Source organism: Myiozetetes cayanensis, unplaced genomic scaffold (assembly GCF_022539395.1).
Source record: "Myiozetetes cayanensis isolate MyiCay16 unplaced genomic scaffold, myiCay2020 scf2-11, whole genome shotgun sequence".
Classification (NCBI taxonomy): Eukaryota; Metazoa; Chordata; class Aves; order Passeriformes; family Tyrannidae; genus Myiozetetes; species Myiozetetes cayanensis.
The window spans coordinates 94890093-94914046 of record NW_026087411.1 but is presented as its reverse complement, the minus strand read 5'-3'; the positions used below and the strand labels follow the sequence as shown (position 1 = coordinate 94914046).

Genomic DNA, 23954 nt, shown 5'->3' with positions numbered 1-23954 from the left:
GCTGCTTATCAGGTATTTTACATCAGCTTCTAACCTGTATATTTTCTTTGCTGTTGAATGCCCCTAGCAGCAAATGACAGTGATACATCATTTTGGACAAACATACAGCCACAGGAACACAGCAACTGAAAGAACTGAATTAATTTGTCTTGTCTAAGCTCAGAACTTTTTTTTTTAAAGACAGACAGAATCAATTTATTCTGGCAATGGCATTCAGAAAACCATATACTTAAAAGAGGCCAACTTGAGGCTCACTTTACAGATTCTGTGCTTCTTCTCTTGTATTCTTGGACAACATTAAATAGTGGTTCTGAAGTTATCTGGTCACAGTTTCTCATCAGAGAGCCTCTCAACACTAAAGGACTGGTATCTCCCTCCACTAACACCAATGATGAATGTCTGTTCTAACTGAGAGAGGTAAATTTGAAATGTTGTTGAGTCTTTACCCAGTTTCTCAGAATATCAAGAGTAAGACTTAGTAAAACAGCTTTATCTAACATTTATCCTTAAAAATAACATGACTGTAAGCAGGCATAACATGGATATACATGTGTCACTTGAGTGGGAGGAGCTAAAGACTTTGTCTTCAGTTAGAGTTTATGTAACTTCAGTAAGATACGTGGCACTGCATGGCTATAACCAAATGTCGAATCTAGTAGTGCAACACTTAAGGAGGGAGGTGAACCCATAGGGATGTACACCCTCATTTTGCTTATGTTGCAAAACAGTGACACCCGCTGGCAGCAACAGTTTAAATCCTTAATTGTTGTAGTCTGAATCTACTTGATAAGAGTTGCTAAGAAGTTTATCTTGAGAAAAATTTATCACAGTAACAACCATAGAAACTTACCTGTTGAGTCAGCACTACTGCCTGAGTTTTCTGAAACTGCACTACTAATAGCATCTGGAGTAGCTGCAACATAACCCTCTGGAGGCAGATCCACTTTGTAAACTCTTCTTGGAAACACAACTGCATCATCACTACCTACAAAACAGAAAAAACCCCAAATATCTGCCTCAGTATTGGTCTCACTATAGATTTTCTCAAATGTTTTTCCAACTATGGCAATAAGTGTTCTCAAAAATCCTTACAGAGGGTGAGGTGTGGAACACTGAAATTATCCTACAACCAACAAAACTGCACCAAATTTTGCAGCAGCTACAAATAAGCAATTACTCCATGGGTTAGTTCTTTCCACCAGAAACATTTTTTTCATTTGTGTCAGTCAAATCTTCTGCCCTAACTTCAGAAGACATTTCGACTTACAGTGATATTTTATGAGAGATTCTAAACACTTATCCCCATTCAGCATGAGCAGACACTATTTCTTTAAGAACCATATCACAAAAGATGGATGGATGGAGAGATACAAGCTGATTATGCAGTGATAGAAGCAACAGAAAAAGAACCACAGAACTGTGGTTTGCCCATCTGCACACCTTTTAAACGTAGCCTATGCTGTTGTACAGGATGCAAAGACAAAGGGAGTTTGAAAGCCACACCTTTAAAGCCTCATCAGGGCCTGCTCATCCCTGCTCTGCTTCTTTCTGAGAGGGGAAGGGAGGGGAAGAGCCAAGGGCCAGCTTCCCAACTATTTTATTGTATAGGAAACTACATGTGGTGATGGCACCACTCTGGTTTTGTAGGATTTCTTTCCTGTTTAAAAGGTATTTAAAAATACATGCAAGAGAGGCAGTATAAACCTTTCCTGTGTTCACCAGACAAGAAGTAGCTCTGTAGGAGTGACAGAGACACATCTCTGCTCCTGTTACATGACAACAGTCCAAATACCAGACTGTATTTCTTCTGCTCAGTAGTGACAACAGCAGAGACCAACCACAGTGAGAAAAAACCTTTCCAGAAGGCCAGGATGTCAGGGTGTCTCCAGATGTTGCAATCTAGTTTTAGATGGCTCAGTGTGTTTGGTTTTCTTTCATTTTGGTTTGTTGGGGCTTTTTGGTTGTTGTTTTGTTGAGTTTTTTAACACTCCATAAGTCAGCACAGACAGAGCATTAGCCTTCCCTTCTTGGGGACAATTTGTCCCTTTAAAACACAGAATCAGAAAATATGCTAAGTTGGAAGGGACCCACAAGGATCACTGAACTTAACTCTTAATCCTGCACAGGATCATCCCCAAGATTCACACCATGTGCCTGAAAGTATCATTCAAATGCTTCTTGAACTCTGGCAGCGTTGGTGCTGCAACCCCTTCTCTGGGAAGCCTGTTCCAGACAGAACTGTTAAAATAATATAAAATAAAAACATGTTTGTCAGGTGGACACAATCAACCTCCTTACACCACAAATCTGCTAGAAGGTCCCAGGTGATCCAAGTCTATCACTGAGGTGCAGCTATGGTTGGACTAATTCCCAAACATTTAAAACACAGTTGTGTCTGACAGATTCTTAACAAGAATTACTTCTATGTTTCAAATATGCAATTTAACTACACATACTGTGTGCAAATATGTAATTTAACTATACACTGACATTTCTCAGATACTCTACTTCAAAGAATCCAGCATGACTGATCATCTTAGATATCTATGATGAACTACATTTCCGAACATTCAAGGTACTCCTGAAAAGCTTTACCACAGTTGTTTTCATCATTAGGAAGTGATAAATTTGTTTTGAAAACACATTAGAAAGTTGGTTTCTTTCTTGAACAAGCCAGAAAATCTCCAACTGATATTGATGATACTTACTTAAATGATAATAAGGGGAAAGAAATAAATGATACTGAAAGATAAAGAACAATTTTGCAAATTGAAAAAAATCCACTAAAAATTAACGTGGAACAATTCTTCAATTCTTTCCATAACGATGATACCAAATGGTTGAATTGGTAGTACTTGCATTGATTTTTTCCTCCCCTCTACCTAGGCTCATTAATGATGAAGTGCTAATTAGTGACAGTTTTAAATTACAAGGATGTATAAATGTTTATTTCCTTCTGAATGATTTCAAGTTTCCCCTTTTTTCCATTTTCATGACCCTGAAAACATTAAACCTAATTTGCAACAGTCCTGAATAACTCAGATCCTTTAATCACAAAAGCAGTAGCGATATTGGGATAATAACTACCCAGGATAAAACAGTTACACATGACAGAATTTGAGGGGACTATCTGTAACAGCCAGTCCTACATAGAACAGTAACAACTCTTACTACATAAATGAGTGATGACTCAGAACTATTTAAATTTCACATGTTTAAATGGGAGTCTCCAAATGACATATTTATTCCCACCATGTGCACCTTTAAGTAGTTTGCAAACCATAAATCAAGCGTTAGTTTTTGCTAATCCTGTGCAAGTATGTCAAACCAAACTGTTACCATATCTAGTCTGGATTTTTCCAGCCTGGGTCCATAGTCTCCTTGGGCCAAGAAGAGATAGGTTAGTTATAGAGTCAAACACTGCTGCAAAGCAAATGCTTAAGATTATAATACTGTGACATAAAAAGGGTTTTTTGATTAACAAAAGTAATCAGATACTGGAGATACTAAAGAATGCTCCCCTTTTACTAGTTAAAAGTCACAAATCCTATTTCTGAAGTATTATTTTATGGAAAAAAACCCTCAACATTTAAAGGACATTCACAACCATCCAAAAAACAACAAGCATTGTTCTTAAAGGCAAACTAGAGAATACAGAATTTGTCTGTTGCTCATGTTCTTTTCTACAACATTCCACACACAGAGATGCTTTGCATTTAACTCAACGTTGCGTACAGAGTAGGGAAGTGAATCTACATCATGCCCTTCTGCATTACAACTGCAAGCATGTCAGTTGCTTGGCCAGCTTTGTTATATCTTGCTACCCTACTACAACCAAGTATCAGAGCTTTTTAGGAGGAGCTGAAGGTACCACCTGCCTAGTCAGTCATCATTTTGGGTAGACACTGTTTATTTTAAGTCTATTTTTCAGCATCCTTATGCTTTCCCCTACTTGCAGCTCAGAATAGTGGTACGTAACACTAGCACAGCTTCCAGACCACCTGAATATAAAGCACACTTAGGCACACCTCAGACACAGACATGGTTAGAACCTGTGCTCATATAATCTTGGTCTTTTTGTGGCAAATTTACTCAGCTGCTGTTTAAAATCTTTAAATCCATTAAAAAACCAAATCTAGGTCTTTTGCTTGCTGTAAGACTGGACAGAGACTGAATCACTTCTACTTTCTGTGTGGGTTGACCCTGGCTAGCAGCCAAATATCCACCAGGTGCTTACTCACTCCCTCCCTCAGCAGGATGAAATGGGAAGAACAGGACTAAGAGTTCATGGGTCAACAGCAGGGAGATCACTAAGCAACTACAATCACCTTTCCTTACATCCTCATATTCACTCCCAACTTCACCTACTTCCTATTGCTGCAGGTTACACTCAGTCCCTTCAGTGAGACAAGGAGCAGTGCCAGGTGGTGATGGGGGCTGTCTACAGTCAGTGTAGTCCGCTGCTCCTTCCTTTTCCCCCAAGAGTGTTCTCTGTGGGCTGCAGTCCTTCAGGAACATTTCTTTAACAACATAGCACCTCCTCCTCTGACCCTAGGGTTCCCACTGTTGTCACTCCTTTTAGATCCCTCCTCTCTCAAGAGCTCTCTTCGTCCTCTCCTTTCTAAAAGAAGTTTCCCGAAGGCACCCCCCTTGTCTGTGGGCTCAGCCGTGCCCTGCAGTGGGTGGGTTGGAGATGGCTGGAACCGGCTGTGTCTGGCACGGGGCAGCCCCGGCCTCCCCTCACAGAGCCCCCCTGCCTGGACATCAGCACCCTGTACAGCTTCACAATCAGACAGAAATTTTGTGTTGTCCCTGCAACTCAGAAAGCTTTGGTAACCCACTGTTAAACTTCCCAAAGGGCAGAACTCATATTGGAAATCCAGCTAGAACATCCTGCAGCCCCCACACACAACTGTAAAGTTAGCCCAGTCTTACCAAGACTGTCAATTTTTTCACAAAATTATCCCTTGGAAACACCTGGCTATCACTTCTCCAAATCGAAGGAAAGAGTTTATCCTCAAAAATAGGTCTTTACAAAAAAGCACAGGAAGTGAGGGATTGATGTTGGTTCAAATACAAGGCCTGATTAGTTCAATGGCATACCTTCCACAAAAGTCATTACCATCAGTAGGCATTTTCTATGTGGTGTTACAATAGATATAATCTAGACAAAAATAAGGCTTGAAAGAGGTCTGTTATATCCTTTAAAAAGTTTGCATTAATGTACGATTTTACTTATTAGGAAAGCTCGATAATGACCATGTTATAGCTATTCCTCATTTGTACTGCATACAAATGAGATAACAATCTGAAAATTCTGACAAACCCCAATGCACATAAACACCCCCTTGTTATCCATACACAATCACTTTCCCCTTCACTGACTAGCAACCCAAGTATTTATAAAGACAATGCACAGACAAATCCTGGGCAAGAGTTGTCTCCTTCAAAAAGTCTTCATAAACTGAAGTGCACAAAAGGTGGTATCAGTGACTAAATGTGGAATATACACACCTCAAGGGTCCTCCTGAATTGTGGTACTGGAAAATTGGTACTTTATCTGTTCATCAGTGTGAAGACACCAAACTGTCCTTCAATAGCGTGAATAAATCCAGTGATCCCAAATACCCACCCATTCCCCAATATATACTCATTTTTATTCAGGTGACATCCAAGTTCCTGAATACCAAGCTATAGTTACTTTAGCCTGCCATGATAAAGTACATCAGAGTAACTTCAGGGGCATGAGGTGTTACATTATGTGCAAACAACCTCCGTTCACAGGTTGACTTTCACAGGTTTTTCAATCTCAAGTTAATGCACACGACAGTGCTTTCCACAAAGACAGAAGCTTTTAGCTCAAGTCGACTTTTGTGCAATTGGAAAGTAAAATCCTTCTTCTTGGAGTGCTGCATAATTCCTAATTTTTGACCTCAGTTTTCAGCAGAAACGTGTTCCTCAATACTAGAGAAGCACATTCAGTAGAGGAGAAAAACAAAAAAAAGTTATAATGATAATAAACAACCTAGCAAAGAACAGGCAGTCATTTACTGCTGGTCATTTGTTTCACTCAAATGATAACCATCACACAGAAATGGAAATGTTGTGCTATTTTGCTGGGTGACTGGAGTAGCTGATGAATTATTTCTGTAGAAATTCACTACTGCAGGTAGGAGCTTCTTTCTCACAAAATTATGGAACTCCCTTTATGGAGAGCTACTAGAGTTTACTATTACAGTCTGATTCCTTTAGCTTGTTCTAAGACCTGAGTATCTGTACTTTACCAGAATAAACTAGGGGAGTCACTCAAAGCCAGTTTCTGGTTGAAGATGATATACTTCTGCCAAAGATTCTTCATCTCTTTAATTTTCTTTCTTTATAAAAAGAAATTTTCTAAATATCTTTTGAATATTTAATTATCTCAAGTTACGTTGTTTGCTATAGTCACATATTTTATTGGCACCAATACATGTAACGGAATACTGAAAAAGTTTTTTCTTTCACAAAATTCTTTAGAATTCTGAAGATGCCTGCTATTCTTTTCTGAAGGACAGACTTCCCTGTTTGCCAAGTAAACTGTCAAACTGTATAGTTCTATTCCAAATTGCTCAATAACATACATTCAAACAATAAACTGATGAAAGAAAAAAGTTTTAAAATTAAATAGATACATGTTGTCCTCTGGCTCAAAAAATCCTCAAGCAACATACTGTCGGAGAACATTGTGGGGAAGCAGTACAATACACTTATTTGATTCCAATACTCTTTTTTTACAATATTAATGGTCACAACATATTAGTGTAAACAGCAGTATTGAATTTTTTTATTTACCTGAATTTCCACTATTTTATTGTTATGTTTACACAAAAAAGGTTTACTATCCTTTGTTGTTCAAGCAATAGCTTGAAAACAACTTGCGAAAATCCTCAGAAGTACTTCCTCATCATGGTCTTTTCCTTCAGCTTGATGAAAACCAAGAACTTCAAAAAGAAACTGAGGTCAATAAAGACATACCCATTTTACAAGACCCAAAGTTAGGATGAGAAATTCATAAAAAACAAGGAACATTTATTTCCCTCACTATCTCCCACATGCACGCTAACTCTTAATTTACTTATTTTTTAGACAAGTAGAAAGGCTGTATTATAGCTCATTTTATTGAAGATAGCACTCATGATTATAACTCAACTTCAGTTCCATTACATTAGGAATGGCAGACATTCTTTGTCACAGAGAAAAAACTGATTAAAAAAGTACAAATCCTTCCTTCTCTTGTTCTCACTCATTGTCTGGGGAGGAATTTTTTTTTACTTACAAATCACTACAATTTCTATATTCTTCTGGAAAAAGTAGCGAAAACTAAGCAGAGTACAAAGTGAGAGTAAGTGAAGCATGGAAAAACCCTTGACTGGGGAAACCAAGAAACATAAGACTTTTCAGAGCAAAATCTGTCTAAGGGCAGATGGCAGTTTTAAAATTACAAGATAGCTAATTTAAAAAGTGGTACAAGCTATTTTGCTATTTTTTGTTTTATGAAAATTGGAGGCAATGATGAAACTTTATAGCTAAGTGGTAAGTTATTTATTTTAAAAAGTTCAGTGTCCCACAGATGCCCTCGTATATGACTATATGCAATATTTTGATTAGATGTCTAAGAATTCTTGCTGTATAAAGAGGAGAATAAAGCTATCTTAACATTAAGTTAGTACTCAGCTCAATTACTTCTCCTAGTGCTGCAGATCGTATTTGTTCAACATGCTTCTCAAAAGCCAAATACACCCCTGTTACAGTCAAAAGACCAGATATATTTTTTTTAAAATGTAAAAGAAATTTATTAAAGGCAAAGAAGCAAAACAGCGCGCTGGGAGACCGGGGGAAACTCCTGTTCCACCAACGGTCTGCCCCGAGGCAAGCCCACACCCCACTTTTTATACCCCCTCTATCTCCCTTAAGTCTCTTTCGATTTCTTTATTGGGTTTCCTTTCGCGGGCTCCCCCGATATTGGTCCTTGCTTTCGCGGGCTCCATCTCGCCACCTGAGCTCAGCCAATGTTTTGGTTAGACCATAGTCCTTAGTGTCTGCCATCTGGAAATTTCCAGAGGGGGTAAGTCCTTTCCTTTGGTTCTTTGCTGTTTCATTCTATTCTGCTTCCTTATAAGTCTGCTCAGAACAAACACTTATAAAATGACAAGACATAACATACAAATTCATAGCAAATTATACCTATTGCTCCTTATTACCTATTACAGACGCAACATTGTGGCTTGATACTTGCAATTCAAACCAACCACTAACATTACAAATATAATTTGATTAGCAAATTATCCACCTTTGTTTTTATTAACTATTACACCCCTATCAATCAATACCTTATTTTTAAAAATAAATGCAACAACATTGAATCTAAAAGGCCGTGTCTAAGTTGCAATTAGTTAATTACCCTCACTGATGAAGTGATTATGTTACTAGTGGAACTCACCTGAAATAAGACTAGAAAATAAATAGATGTGCTAATCAAAGTATACAAAAATTCAGGATTTTAAACCTTTTTTTCCCCCCAAACTGACATTTTCTATTCCCTAACTCCAAGCCATCGGTAACAGTCCATTCCCACTTGTGTAAAAAAATAACACAAACCACAGAAGCACAAAAAATTATGGAAAATCATTTGCCCGGAACTTTGTTCAATACAAAGCTTGCATTATAAGCATTTCCACTTTTCAAATAATCGTTAGAGAGTACAGTTAGTAAGAAAGACATGTAGAAACTAAGCCTGTGTAACAGCAGAAAACACGAGATTTGACTCAAATAACTACGATTTTGACAATGGCAGCTTAAGTAATAAACACCACAGTGTAAACTGGAGCAGGAGGGGGGTCTGACACAACCGATTTTGTCATCAACACATTAAAAATTATTTCAAACAGGGTGACAAGGTGAACAGCTAGAATGTTACACCATTACTATGCTGTAGTTCAACTTAGGGCTATCAGCCATTCTCTAGCTGAAACAAGGCCATTATATCAAGTTCTTACACAAGCCATTTTTCCATTTCCTTTACCAAGATAATTTGTTTCCTTGCAGCTGGCTACATTTAGGCTTAGAGCTTGTTTACATTTAGAGCTAAAGCTCGCATTTTCTACTCCAATTAGGCAATCCCTACATACTCTTTGATGAGCTACTTATTAAATTGCATTCTGTTCTCAGAGAGGCCAGAGGCTTTCCCTATGACAGATAAGCTGATGAAATGAGCAGGTAGAAGAGAAGAGTGGATGAATGCATATACATAAGAACACTGGAAAAAGAAGGAATCTGTCAACCAGCAGAAAAAAAACCAAAACAAAACAAAAAAACACAAAAACACTTCTAGGGGACCTCGAAACTGAACAAGGTTGTTTCTGTCACAACAGAATTTACAGATATTATACATGCAGTCCCACTCAGTCTGAACAGAGGCAGGCTTTGTATTTGTTTCTGGGTTTTCGGTTGGTTGGCTTTTGATTTTTTTTCCCCCCTTCTCCCCCAAACCCCAAATCTCTACAGTATCCTAAATCATGTAGCTACCAGCTTGTGAAACTGGTTGTTTACCATTTTTACCACAGCCACCAGAGGCTGTTGTCTTCAGCCAAATACTCTATTCACTTCTGGATATATCTATCCCATTTGCACAGTGTAATGGCACTGTAATACCACATAATGAGAGAACTGTTGAAGCCTTGAGTGAAGACCATAAGACTGTGACAACACTTTGTTGTATAATAATTATAATCTCCATTGCTCTGTAGCTTATTCACAATAGACAGCCTTTCAAAGTAATTAACTAAAGCAAAGCTGAACTGTTTAACAAGCCTCTAAAGTTGTTTACTGCATTGACTACTGCTAGAATTTAATTTCTCAACCATATGCACTTCATCAACTTTATCAGCTAAAAGGCAGGGCTGTTCATGCACATTTTTTAGACAAGTTCTGTCTTCTAGGCACTTCTGTCACAAGCTTAAGTTTTCTATAATAGAATGGCTGCAGGAAGACAGGATTAGAATAAGGAAGGACACAGTCCTGGTGTCCTAGTGATGATTTAAACACAGCATACTGTCAGCATCAGTAACTTCAATAGAACAAGTAAGAAGGAGAATACAAAATTATCACACAGCTGTATTGAATTTTGACAGGAATTCCTCATATATGGTAAGAACACTGTGATATGTCACATTTGAGAGACATTCATGTTTTTGTTTAACAAATATGGAGTAAATTGCATTTTGTCTAATTATGTAACATAACATGGATTTTGGCTTTTTTAGAAAACTAAAGCCTATTAGTAGCAACAGCTTAGTACTATTCTTCATTACCTCTTACTTAAATGAAGGAGAAGAAAGATTTAGTAAGTTGTCTCCACAAGATCCGAGACTCTGGCCAGGCCCTCTGCATTTCAAACTCCTTTTTCACAATCAGGGAAAATGCAAACATTAAATGTGGCACACTATGCTTTATACAGACAAACTGAACAATACATTTCACTTGAATGCAATTATCCTTCTTCAGTAACTCTGAAATTCCCTTTTTTATAAGGAAGATGCTAAACACCAATCAGTGAATCCCAGGTCCTTTAAAAAGTAGTTACAATTCTTACCAAGAAGGTCAGAGACTAAGGAGGCCATTTCCTCTTACAAGGAACGGCTGAGGGAGCTGGGCCTACTCAGCCTTGAGAAGAGATCTGAGAGAGAACTCATCTATGTATGTAAGTGTCTAAAGCAGGGGAGCCAAGAGGATGGGGCCAGGTTCTTCTTGGTGACCCCAACCACCAGGAGGTGAGGCAACAGGCAGAAACTGATGCACAGGAAGTTCCACCCAAATATGAGGAAGAACTTTTTTACTGTGCAGTGACTGAGCACTGGAACAGATTGCCCAGAGAGGGTTGTGGAGTCTCCCTCACTGGAGATATCCAGGAATCATCTGGCTGCAATTCCATGCAATGGGCTCTAGGATGACCCTGCTTAGGCAGGGAGGTCAGACCAGATGATGATCCACTGTAGTCCCTTCCAACCTGACCCATTCCGTGATTCTGTGAAAAAGCCAATTCTACCATTAGCAAATCTCTAGGTAGAAGCATGCATGTCTGCTCTGAATACATACTATAAAGCTATTATAAATAATTAGTGAGGTTTTAAAATATCAACAAAGTAAAGAAATTACAGAACTGTAGACCTCATGAGAAACATTTTTCATTAAATTAATCCTTGTTGCAAGTAGATCCTGCTCTAACAAGGGTCAGAAACAAACAAAACCTGTCCTTGTGACAAAGTTTAGTCAAAATCCATATCCAAGCATGCAATTTGTAGTTCAAAATGTTCTGTCTTTTACCAGACACCTTTTTTTTTTGTGATACAGCAAGTTTTTAAGCATTTTTAATACAGCATTTGGAAGCATATTCACAAGCATAGGGAAAATGTTCTCTTATTTTTAGGAGCTTTCACCTTTCCATTTGCTCTCTTTAATACTCTGCCTTCCATAAGGCTCAGGTTCACTGTCTGTGTGTAACTTTTAAATGGTTTAAGGTAATAGGGATGGCTGTCTAGACCCTCTTTAATTTTATGCTGAAGCAAGAAAAAAAATTTTTATTACCTCTTCCAAAGTTAAGAACCATGGTTCTTGCAATGGAAGGATCAAGTTCTTCTAGGGAAGAAATGGATAGAAGTCTTACCTCATTGTCCTGGGGGATAGGAATCCCTACTTTGGTTACATTCATTTTCTCACTGAGTATTTTGGGAAAATAGGGGAAAAAAGTCTGATTTAGGACAATTAGAATCCAAAGGGCTGGTACATACATCTTCCTATGTCCGAGAACAGAAATTTTGGCCACAGGCGTATTTTCAGGTTTGTTGGGTTTTCCCTTAATCACTTAAAAAAAAAAAAAAAAAAGATAAATTACTTCTTTCCTTCTTTGGGATTTAGAAGCAGCTTGACACTTCCACGTGTTTTCTCCATCTGTAACAGAACTACCCCTTCCTGAGGAAAGCACAAATAGCATTCAGAAGATCTCACTATAGTCACAAAGGAAAGTGTCCCTCAGAATTTGCCTCCCATCTCCAGTTGTTCTGGGTCTCACTGTAAACTTTAGCTCTAGAACTATGTGAGGAGTTTTACGGGATAACCCTTTCTCACAGTAAATTAAGTATCTTCCAAAATTATATGAGAACCAACATTAACAGGGTCATGGTATTGTGTATACTCAAGCATCTCAAGTTCAACTTGATCTCAAAAAAAGGACATAAATGCAAATATTTAAAGGATATAGAAGTATGATCTTTAAATTTTACGGGCATGTCTCTATTATCCTTCAAGATGCAGGCATTTAAGGTAATGCTGCAAATGCATTCCAGTAAAGATCAGAATCTGCTGGGCGGAGGGCAGTGGTGGTTTAGCTCAGACAAATTGGTAATGGTATTTTCACAATCTAAAAATAACTATTAAAGGCAAATAAAACATTGTGATGAGTTTTATAGTAAAATCTGTTATTTAATGCTAGAAAATAGTTAAGACTAAGTTGCTTTTTAGAGAAATCCTCAACTTCTTATTGACACTACTTTTTTTTCAGTAGCATTTTGCAGAACTGAAATGATCACTTTCAAAATAGGAAGGAGTTTATATCTACAAAAAATATAGCTCTTATTTTCCATTGTTCCTTTCAATTACCCATCTTAGACTACTGCTACTTATATCATCAGCTGTTTTGTAGTTACATGTATAATCTTTGATCTGTAAGAAGTAACTTAAAATAGTTTATGATCAAAATATTCAATCAATGCCTTTATGTTTTTCCTTCACTGAGGTCAGATAGTTTATAGCTCAAATCTTCTAGCCTGTCACTAAAGATGTACTTTCAATGTCCAATGTCATAAAATCACAACACGTAAATGCAAGAGCTCCTCAAATTAAAATAAAATCACAACCAGAAAAGAATGGCCGTTTGTTGGTTTCACAGATGGGAAACTGATTTATCTTTTTTCCCCATGAGTTTATCACTTCAACCACCTTCAACTGCTTTTTTTTAAGTACTTATTTGTTGAACATCAGTCAAGGCAGAACCCTTTCTGTACTACTGCAGCCTTTGCATGCCTCTAACAGAAAGCAAGCTCAGTTACAGTTTGCTGTTAATTTCAAAAATAGCCTTGATGCTTTGCTGTGAAAATCCTGAATATGGACCTGTTCTTTTTGCTCCATGTTCCTTATCCCATGATCTATATTTTACTCATATTAGGATCCTGAACCAAAAGCTTCTGTTTCATTACCTTGAAGAACACTGCATCAGGAATCAGACATAAACAATCAGAGGAGTTATAAATCACAGGTCAAATAAATTTTCCCCCTCACCTCCCACTTCAGTGGGAGTTTGGGCAGGTCCTAATTTAAAAGGAATGGTATAGATTCACTACAAATGAAAGCAGTATTGGTTTAAGAAATTACTTCATATTCATGCTTATTTAGCACAACTTCATCACAGAGACAATAAATAGCCTGTTACCTATTTTGAAAGGACAATTAGTTCCCAACGCTATCACATATCATTGTAAAGAATACGTTTAAAGTTTTATCAGCCTTTCAAAAATATGCCTCTCACTATTGACTACACAAAAGAAGTACCAAAAGTACTGATCTAGAAAACCAAAATGTGTGTCAAACAAATGGAACTGCAGAAGTTGAAATTTTTATGCAATCTTCTATTACAGTCATGGGATGCAATACAGGACAACTGTTGCAGTTTGAGGGGTTTCTGGAGGGTCACTACCGGCCGCTCTGTGAAAGTTTTCAGGGCTGAGATCATCCCCCAATGCCCGTCCCTTGTGACAGGGACAGGCGGTGGAGGCACCTATGCCAGGAGACAGAGACCACGCAGCACACAGGGAATCCAGCAGCGAAGAGAGCCTTTATTCGAATCTCCCACAGCTTATAAGGGCTGCTAGGGAAAGGAGGGGATTGGCCATTCGGCTAGCCAATGCAAGGAGACAAAATAATAACTATGGCAACACAGAAACCAATGATAGACAAGTGAGTTAACAACTTCAAAACCCTGGCATCTCACCCTTTCTTATTTTATAATAAAGACAACATTTCTAATTTTAATGGGATTTAACAATGAAGACTTTCTAGTTGAGCCTGGGGTAAAGGCTGATATAAAAATGAGAAAGTGAGTAAGACATTTTTATTGAACTTGGGAAAACAGGTAATTTTAAAATTTATGTTCCTATTATAAAAAGAGAAATCTCCAAATTAAATTTTACCTGAGTCTGTTTGGATGACTCTACCCGAGCCTGTTAGGGTGGCTTCCAACCCGAGCTTGGGGACAACAGCTACACAGTCCTTGAAAGCAAATTCTACCAAAGGGACATGTAAGAAAACCAACCTGTTACTAGCCACCATTGTTACATATTGGGTGGGGGACATTTCTTTTTTTTAAATTAAAACCCCCCAAAAACCAAAACAAAACCCCCCAAACCAAAACAAAAAACCCCACCAAACAAAAATCAAAACCAAACCAAAAACCAGTAACACAGATTTCTAGACTGATGTATGTTGGAAAGGACTTCTGGATCCAGGTGCTCATTAGTCCAAGCCCCAGCAAAAGTTTTCTAGTATGCTCTTGTTTTCAGCACTTTCAAGGACAGAGATATCAAAACTCTCTTTGGGCAGCCAGTTCCCAGTTTGGTCACCCCCAAAGCACTATTCCCTCCCCCATCCAACTGGAATTATTCTTACCACAACTTCTTTGTCATCCCTTCTCCTGTCACTGAGCAGCTCCAAAAGGTCCATGGCTCAGTCTTCTCTGTATTCTCCCTTCCCATTTAGTAGTTGAAGTAACAAAATTTCCTTCTTAAGGCTGAAACTCGATTCTCTCAGTCTCTCCTCATCCACAGTGCCATCTGGCTCCCTGGTCAGTAGCCATTACTAATGACTTATTAGTCATTACTAGGGAGCCCTCCAGTGGACTCCCTCTACTTTGTCCCTACCTCTCTTTTACAGAGGAGCCCGCTGGTCACAGGACAGTAGGGACTCACAAATGCTGCTCCAGTGTGGTCTCACAACAGGAACAATCACTTCCTTCAAAGTGCTGGCTACACTGCTAATGCAGCACAGTATGTCATCAGTTGCCTTTGAGACAAGGATGCGATGCTGACTCAATTGGGCACCCACTGGAACCCCAAGGTCCTCTTCTGTGGAGCTGCTTCCAGTTAGGTGTCCCAGCCTGTGTTGCTGGTTACCACATGTCAGATAAAGGACTGCACTCTGGTATTAATTGGTAATTAATAAGGTGCATCACTAGCACATGGCCATCTATCAAGTTTTGTACTACTGCTCATCATCCTTTGAGCCTGGCAGTCCATCTGTTTGAGCACTCACCTACCCAGCTGACATCTCACCTTGGTAGCTGTAAGAATACTACAGGAGACCACACCACAGACCCTGCCTACCTACAAGTCAGTCACGTCAGCACAGAAGGCAACTGGTTTGCACAACCTGCCTCTGGTAAAACAAGACTTACTGGTTCCAATTCCCTTTTTGTCCTTCACATGCTGGGAAAGAGCTTCCAGAAGGATTTACTCCCTAACAGGTTCACTTTTCCACACTCTAACTTCTTGAAAATGGCCATGGTGTTTGCCTTTTGCAGTCACTGAGGAACCTCCCAATGGTGATGACTTCCCAAAGAGGATGGAAACTAGTCTCACAATGACATCAGTCAGCATCCCTGGATGCACAACTCTATGTCCCACTGGCATGCAATTGCACAACTGGGTTAACTACTCACCAGCTGTCACTGTCTACTGTGGACAATTCCTCACTTCCATAGGCTTTATTATTAGGCTCAGGGGCGCAGGAAGCAGGAAGACAAGTCTTACCAGGCAAAAAAAAGGCATTAAGTACCTCACCCTTTTCTTTGTCTTCTGTCTAGTCCCTTGCCCATTAAGCAGTGGGTCTGTATCTTCTTTAGTCTTCCAGCTGTTATTCCCATCCTTCTTGTTTCTGCTCACATCCCTCGTGAGATTCATCCCACATCCCTTGGAGATGAGCTTTGGCCTTCGTAACTCCATCACAGCACACTTGGGCAGCATCTCTACATTGCTCTTCAGTAGCCAATACCTGCTTTCACCTTCTCTGTATAAGGCTCCAGAGCTCCCCCTCAGGAGCGTAGCTGCCTGCACTTATGGGCAGCTCTCAGATATCGCACAGCTGTTGATCCAGACTGTTATGAAGAAAGAGCTGCTTATGAAAGAGCTGTAAGAAGCCACCTCAGCAGGGGCTCCCCTCACATCACTCAAAGCTGCTTTTATGATGAAGCTTTTAAGTAGTTCCCAGCTTGAGCCAGACTGAAGTCATGCCTGTGCCTGGGCACACAGCCCAACTGATGCACACCCTGACTCACGGACTTTACATACTGGCTTGACCTCAGACCTGCCTTGTCACTACTGACTTGCCTGCTGTCACTGGACTGTTGGTTGAACCTGGTTACTGTTACCAGACATGTTCTGCTCTTCTTTTTCAGGCACTATGGGACTGCTTTCACAGTGATGACACAGCTCCTGTGCCTGCCTTGTCCCAGCTAGCCTTCCCTCACTTTCTTTCCTCTTGTTGTTCCCAGACACATCTGAGCTCAAGTCAGGCATCCTGCCATACTTTCTTAGTTTTCTGTATATCAAAATGAGCCATTCTTGTGCTCTGAGAGGTTATTCTTGAAGATCGACCAGCTCTTCAGAGCTCCTTTACAATTCAAACCAGTCTTCCATTTAATCCTACCAAGTAGACCCCTGAAGAAGACAAACATCTGTTATTATGTAGTGCAGGGCCCTAATCCTACTATTCATTCTGCTCACTTCTTTCTGGACTTTACTCTCCTACCCCACATCACATCCACCGTCAGTTCTTCCTCATTTGCAAGCAACAAGTCTACGTGATCGCCTCCCCTGGAGAAAGTTTTTATACTCTTGGGAAACATACCTTTTTATTTCAAGTCAGTTTAGTAACTTTCCAGTTATGGGAAAATCTGGTTTTAGATGAATATAAAGCAATTCACACCCCTATACTTGTGCACAGACCCCTTCACCCACAAGTAATACCACAGCTACTTCATTTTCCAACTCCATCTTTTGGCACACTGCTCACATTGTACAACTCATTGGAAAAAGGACTTTTACTTACCTGTTCAAATATTCATGTGCCATGTTCATTGCATAAACACACACAGAATAATGCTCTTTAGCAAGGTACTAACATAGTCTCTGAATTGATATTTGCCTTCCGTTGCGTTTTCGTGTTCCCCACAGGGTTTCTGTTGCAACACAAGGGCAGGAGGAAGTGCTGGATCATGTATTCCCACCAATCTTTGGGTATATCTCCAACAGCTGAGCAGAGCTGTACCAGTATAAGTAATTTTATCACCATTCAACAAACATTACACCAAAGACAGTTATAGCTTACACTGAAGTTTCATATTTGCCCCTGCTAAATGCTGCATTCTTGCCTATACACCAGGACTACTGCTTGGTTTTCACAGGACTTATGCACTGACCTCGAGTGTTCTAGATATTAAGTACCAGTAGCACTGGTATTCAAATTTGTCTGTTGGTATCAATAGATGAAAAAAGTACATACTACACTGTTCTGAAATAAAGCAGCTAAATTTAAAAGTATATTATCAGAAAAAGGACACCACAGTCTCACCTTGAAATGATTTGCAGGGTATATCAGTTGATGTGCTAGCATCTGCTGATGAAGTCTGAACATTACTCAAATTCTTTTCTTTGGATTTTGATCCCAGATTTCCAAGAACCGCCTCCTCTTCTCTATTTGAAGTATGCACAGGAGAAGATGATGAAGTTTCACCATAGAGTCGTTTCAGTAATTTTGCCAAGAACACTGTAGGGTAAGAAAACTTTTTTAAGCATGAAGAAATGCATTGTTTTAAAGATATTTTAAGACCTAAACCCCCCAACACTTAATTGATACAAGATATTTTCTCTCATACTCCATGCAACGGTCTTCAGTAGTCCCTACATCTAACATGCTCAACTGAAAATAATATATATAAATTCTAAACTTGAGTCAGAAAAACCAAATTAAAGACCCAGAGTTCACTAGCAAGGTTACATTTGAAGTCTTCTGTTTGACTACATTTTGGCAATAAATTAATACAGTACATTTAGAGACTAAACACAAATTAATTTTTAATTTTTAAAACAAGTACCTTCCTATACAAGTGTTATAAGGCTGCTCAAAATGCAGGTCTCTTCTGGCACAGAGGCACTGCAATTGAATTACTTATTAAAATCAGTAAGCTACAACTATTTAATCATATAGAAAAAGTAGAAGTAGACAGCAGCAGAAACACATGGTAACCCAATTATTTCTACAGAATTAGCAGTATTCTTATACGCCTCTTCTTCTTATGGGCCCCTTTCTGACGACACTGACAATCTGCTACTAGTTACTCAAACGCAAGCATCATTTGATTAAAGAAATAGATGTAAATAACCTATTCATCATCAAAACCATCTTCTTATGGAAATGTGTATATTTCAGTCACTTTAAAAGACATGTTATACTAAAATATAAAGTAATACTAAGAAACTTTTTTTCTATTGCAAAACAACATCCCTAGTTTCATGAACTCTACATGATCAAGTAGATACTGTGGGATGCGGGGGGTGGGAAAAGAGATTTGGAGAAAAACATGTTATCTAAACTCCAAATTTAAATTTAATATACATTTCTTGGACACTATACAAGCAACTTGGTGCAGATTCATAATAAATATTTCTGCCAAGAGAAAAGGACTTATATTGTTGTAAGAACAGTTCCTACTCGCAGCTTAGCTGAAATACATATTATCATCAAATAAGTCGTGAATAAATTAGTTCACAGTTGAAAAAAAACACCTTTATCCTTGAACATCCAGTGTTTGATAGACAAACTGTACCTTCACATGTGCCTTGGCAACTATGCTTCATCTGTTGTGTAAATGCCTAACTGTGGGTTAGAATGCTTTGTTATGGGTTAAGACTACTGTTCCTAGAAAGCCAGACAAAAACAAGTGACTCTGTGTTTCTTTTCAGAAGGTTCCCTTGCCACGTTAGTCTACAGCTAGGAAGACACAAATCCACAATTGCCCTCAACTAGAGAAATCAGACAGAAATAGTCAGTGCAATAAGACAAAGTTAACTGCTCTTTGCAGATCTCTGATTCTAAAACAAGTTATCCAAGAGGATAACTTCCCCTAAGTGCTGCTACTAACACTACAGCATTTTAATGAACTCCAGTGGAGCCACTACTGAATGCCGTGGTTTAATGCCAATAGGTAGCAATTCCCCCACAGTTGTTCACTCGCTGCCCCCACATGGAATGGGTGAAAGAATCAGAAAGACAGATTTGAGACCACTCATGGGTTGAGGTAATAATAGGTATAGCAAAAGTCATGCACACAAACAAAGCAAGGAATTCATTCACCATCTCCCATGGGCAGGCAGGTGTTCAGTCATCCCCAGGAAAGCAGGGTTCCAGCATGAGCAAAGTACACTTGGGAAGACAAACACCATCACTCCGAACATCCCTCCCTTCCTCCTTCTTTCCCCAGCTTTGTATGCTGAGCATGATGTCATATGGTGTGGGATATCCCTTGGGTCAGTTGGGGTCAGCTGTCCCAGCTGCGTCCCCTACCAGTTCCTTGCACACTCCCAGCCTCCCCACTGGTGGGGTGGGGTGAGGAGCAGAAAAGGCCTTGACTCCGTGTAAGCACTACTCAGCAATAATGAAAACATCCTTGTCTTATAAACACTATTTTCACCACAAATACAGAAAACACAGTACCACTGTTATGAAGAAAATTAACACAGCCATAACCAGTACACAAATTAACATTCAAGCATTTGTACCAAGGAAGCTGTTCTTTCAAAGCAAATTATCATTGACCTACTAATGAATCTATGGAAATACATTTTCTCCAAGTCTGCTGAGAAAAGCGAGCCTCCTTATAGCTAGTTGATTTTATGCTCCCCATCCTAAAATCTGATTTCTCTAGTCATCTGTTCAGTTATCCTCACTGTCTGCCCCCCCTCTCCAAATTACATCACTCTTTTTTCTTTCCTTTTTTAAAACACGGGGACTTTACTCATACACACATTAGCATTGCTTCAGAAAGCAAGATGAGATCTGCTGTGATACACTCATTCCTTCTCATTCCCATGGGGAAACTCTCCCCATCTCGAATACCTGTGCTTGAGAAAGGAAGCTGAAACAATGCCTGCCTTTGGAGGGAATGAATACTGAGGAGAGTATTCTTTCATAGAAATCTCTTTTGCTCAGAAAGAAATATCTAGATCAGAAACAGTGATGGATTTACTTCACCAGAGCAGTATCCATATGGCTGGAATTCTCAGCAGACACTGGGAGAAGCAGCTAGGTGCAGAGTGAGAGAGTTCTGTACTGCCTGCAAAGTTTGCACACCTGTGTCAGCACACCTTGGCACTGACACAAGTCATCTCTTAAGATAACTGGTAATTCCCAAAAACTAGAACAGAATGGAAGTGAGTAGTGGTGACACCTAGGTGTGACAAGGTCCTCCTCTGGAACCTGATGTATTTCAAGTCTTCTGAAGACAGCAGGAAGTAATTTATCACAGCAGTACCCCTTCCTCAGGAGAACATAGAATCACTAGAAAGCGCTGAAAAAACGGATTGATTTAGTTTTAACTATTTGGAATCCTAAGGATATTCTTATATAGCCACAATGAAAAATAAAATAAAAATATGTCTGCAGCCCAAAACTTTTTGAACAAATTGGTCCTGCGTATCAGTGAACAAGGAAATTAGACTCTGAGGAATACCTATCCTGCCACAGTCAGCAGCTTTACATGCTCCAAAGCAGCACTGTGCTTTGCAGTTAAGAGTCTCAGAGCTAACAAAACATTTTTCAGATGACAGAAGAAGCTCTCCCCTCAGGGTTTTATTGCTGCAATTACTTAAAAAAAGGTATCATGTGACACCCATGAGCACTGGCTTAACAACAGGAGGTTGGTCTTGCCTGATGCTATGGAGCAGTTCTTCCCTATTCAAAAACTCTTCTTAACCCGATGTCTTTGGTACTATGCAGTATCAGAGATCAGTCCACTTGGTAAGAACCACTGAGACCCTTAAAAACAACTACCTCTTACCACAAAATTAGTTATAAAGAAAATTCAAGCAAAAATATCTGCTACCAGATATCTGCTACCTATCCGAGTTTTAAAATGGAGTAAGACTTGCTCTCACCATACGCATAGCATAGCCAAGTTAATAACCACATATAACCATATGGCTATTTGTTGCTGTTGTTTTCCAGTCAGCATAACGGATGGAGGATCTGTAGAGGTTTATGTGGTTTTTCGATTCTGATTAAGCTTTGAATTTAATTTTAAAAGAAAAAAAAAATCAATTTCCAGCTGAAAACATGCAACACTATCAAAATATCCAGCCTGTAACTGAAAGCACTGAATATTCCTACTGTGCAATGAGCTGAAGCAAAACCAGAACACGTATCTTTATGGAATTACTCAGTGACAAAAAAACCCAGTATTTTCAGACGTCAGAACAAGTTGCAATAGGTACCAAGCTAGTTCCATGGCTAATTCTTGACAACTCATGTGTGGAAATAGTGACGTACAGATACATCAGAAAACTGAAAAAGCACAAGGATCTGCAGCTTGACATCACATAAATAAAGCAAAGTGTAACTCCAAGAAATACAGTGCAGAACACATAGTGGCTACTGATACAAACTGTGAACATTCATGATCTTTCTACTACAATGTTGCAAGAAAAGTAAAGAGACTCCTTCAAATAAATGCGTTTTTGGCATCTCTGTATTAAACTGATGCCTTGATTTAATTCATGTTATGTACATAAGCAGACTATCCACAAACACATACTGGATAGCACTGCAGATTTATGAACGTTCTTCTGAGGTTGACAACATGACTTAGCATGACTTACAACTCAGTTAAGACTAGAGACTATATCAAAAGCATGCTGAATAACTAAACAAATTAAGTACTGAACAACATCAGAAGAGTTCCTGTCCAGCTGAGTGTAGGAGGCAACAGTTTCCTCAAAAACATTTCTATGGAGAATGCTTGCCACGTACTTTTGGCTACTTGCCATACATACTGTAAGCACCCCCACCACGTTTCTCAGTTGGTTGCCTCCTGCCTACTCAAGTCAAAGTTGGGCAGCAAGAACAAAACAAATGGCATCAAGAGCACTGAACACAACAGAACTCCTTGAAGCTTGCAAGTTGTCCTACTTGGTGTCCCTCTCTCTCTTTGTCTCCTATAAACAGCTTTACAAAAAGGGAAGAATCAGGCATTTCTTCTGAAATTATCCCATGAGCAAGATGTGCTAATACGCTATTTTTGCTAAAGCAGAAGAAAAGATAGTACAGCATAACGGAAGAGGACAGAAAGAGGAGACAGAATGATAACCCACATGCAGAACATATGGACAAGGCTTCATTAAAATGTTCAGTTCATCTCTTGCAGAATTACTATCCAATATTCAAATGGATTTAAATCCTTGAAGTCTCTTTTTATTATGCAAGTACCATATCTCCTATGAAGGTCATGACAGGACAGTTACTTTACAGCATGGTCATAAAAATCACAAAACCGTTAAGGTTGGAAGGGACCTCTGGACATCATCTAGTCTGATCCTAATGCTCAGAGTAGGATCAACTTGAGCAAACTGCTTAAGGCCTTGCCTAGTTGGGTATAACAGTCCCATTGCCTGGATCATCTCCTCTTCCCTAATCATGGCTGCACAGTCAACTCCTTGACCAGAGATGCCCAAGGGGACCACTTGAAAAAGAGTGACTCTTGAAAAAGATATGCCTGCATTTATCAGGACTGAGAGCAACAGAGTGTAAATGCATTTAAAGAGACTGCTATATACAGAAAATGTTATCTAGACAGCCACTCTTACCAACTAGCAGGTCAAAAACTAATGATAACTTCAGGCTAGGAGCTACTATCCATTCCATTAAACCATTCCCCACAAAGCTTACTTGTCCTTTAACCGTTCAGGATGGAGTTTCATAGTTCAGGTCTTCTGGATTCATTCTGAAGGAGTTGCTCAGCTGGTCAAACTGATGAACAAAAGTCTTCATTCTGTATTTGTTTGGGCTAACACACTGATTCTTGGGTCACGGCTCTGTAAGCCTCAAAAAGACAAAGGCATCTAGTTTGTACTTCGGATACTGGGGCAAAATTCGGTTTGTATTTATGATGCCTAATGGAATGCGAAGTATCATACTCTGCCTACAGATCTGACACTGGCCTCGTGTACACAAGAGACCAATTCTGCCCATGAACCTCTGGGTGTCCAAGACGTACTGAGTACACATGACAGTGCACTGAGTACAAGCCCCTGTTACAGTAAATGGAAATCAATATACAGGACCTCCAAGAGTAATTAAATCTATTAACCTTGACCTGACTTTCACAATACAAGAAAAGCCACACACACATCGCCCTTGGACAAAACCAAAACCTCTGATCACACAGTCCCATATGCAAAACTGTACAAGTAAAACCAAAATCCGCTGAAAGCTCAAAAAACCCAAACCATTACTAGAAATGGTAGAGACCAGAGGCTTGAATTAAGTCAAGAGAAGCTGTATGTGTGTGCAAGCACACAACACATTCCAGCCCCAAGAGAAAGGACTGGCTATTTAAACATTAACTTCAAACCCCTTTAAGTAGAGATCAATTAGCTGCAGAGAGTATTCCCAGATTTGGGATACCAGGTCAGCAATTAGCAACAGACTAAAACCAAAGAAGAAAGGGAGTAATTAACTACAACAAAACATTCCATGGCACCTTAAAAGGGTATCATTTTCCCACTGCCCCTCATTTTTATACGACTTTCCCATTTCCAAAA

The 23954-nt window shown here is 39.2% G+C and overlaps 1 protein-coding gene across 8 annotated transcripts in view; it reads right to left on the bottom strand.

The window, feature by feature from the left end:
* The window catches only part of ERICH1 (glutamate rich 1), a 76692-nt gene that overhangs the window by 45920 nt on the left and 6818 nt on the right, over positions 1-23954 (bottom strand). For 4 of the 8 annotated variants that reach the window (XR_007628915.1, XR_007628916.1, XM_050315376.1 and 1 more), the window contains exons 2-3: positions 17713-17907; positions 851-985 (exon numbers count right to left, since the gene is read on the bottom strand). Coding sequence is in view for 6 of the 8 variants with exons in the window: in XM_050315376.1 (XP_050171333.1) it covers positions 851-985; positions 17713-17907 (330 nt within the window). In the remaining 2 variants the exon portion in view is untranslated. Of the gene's footprint in view, positions 1-850; positions 986-11825; positions 11899-17712; positions 17908-23079; positions 23231-23954 lie in introns of those variants that run through there. The other 4 variants (XM_050315374.1, XM_050315373.1, XM_050315375.1 and 1 more) reach the window with 4 other exon arrangements.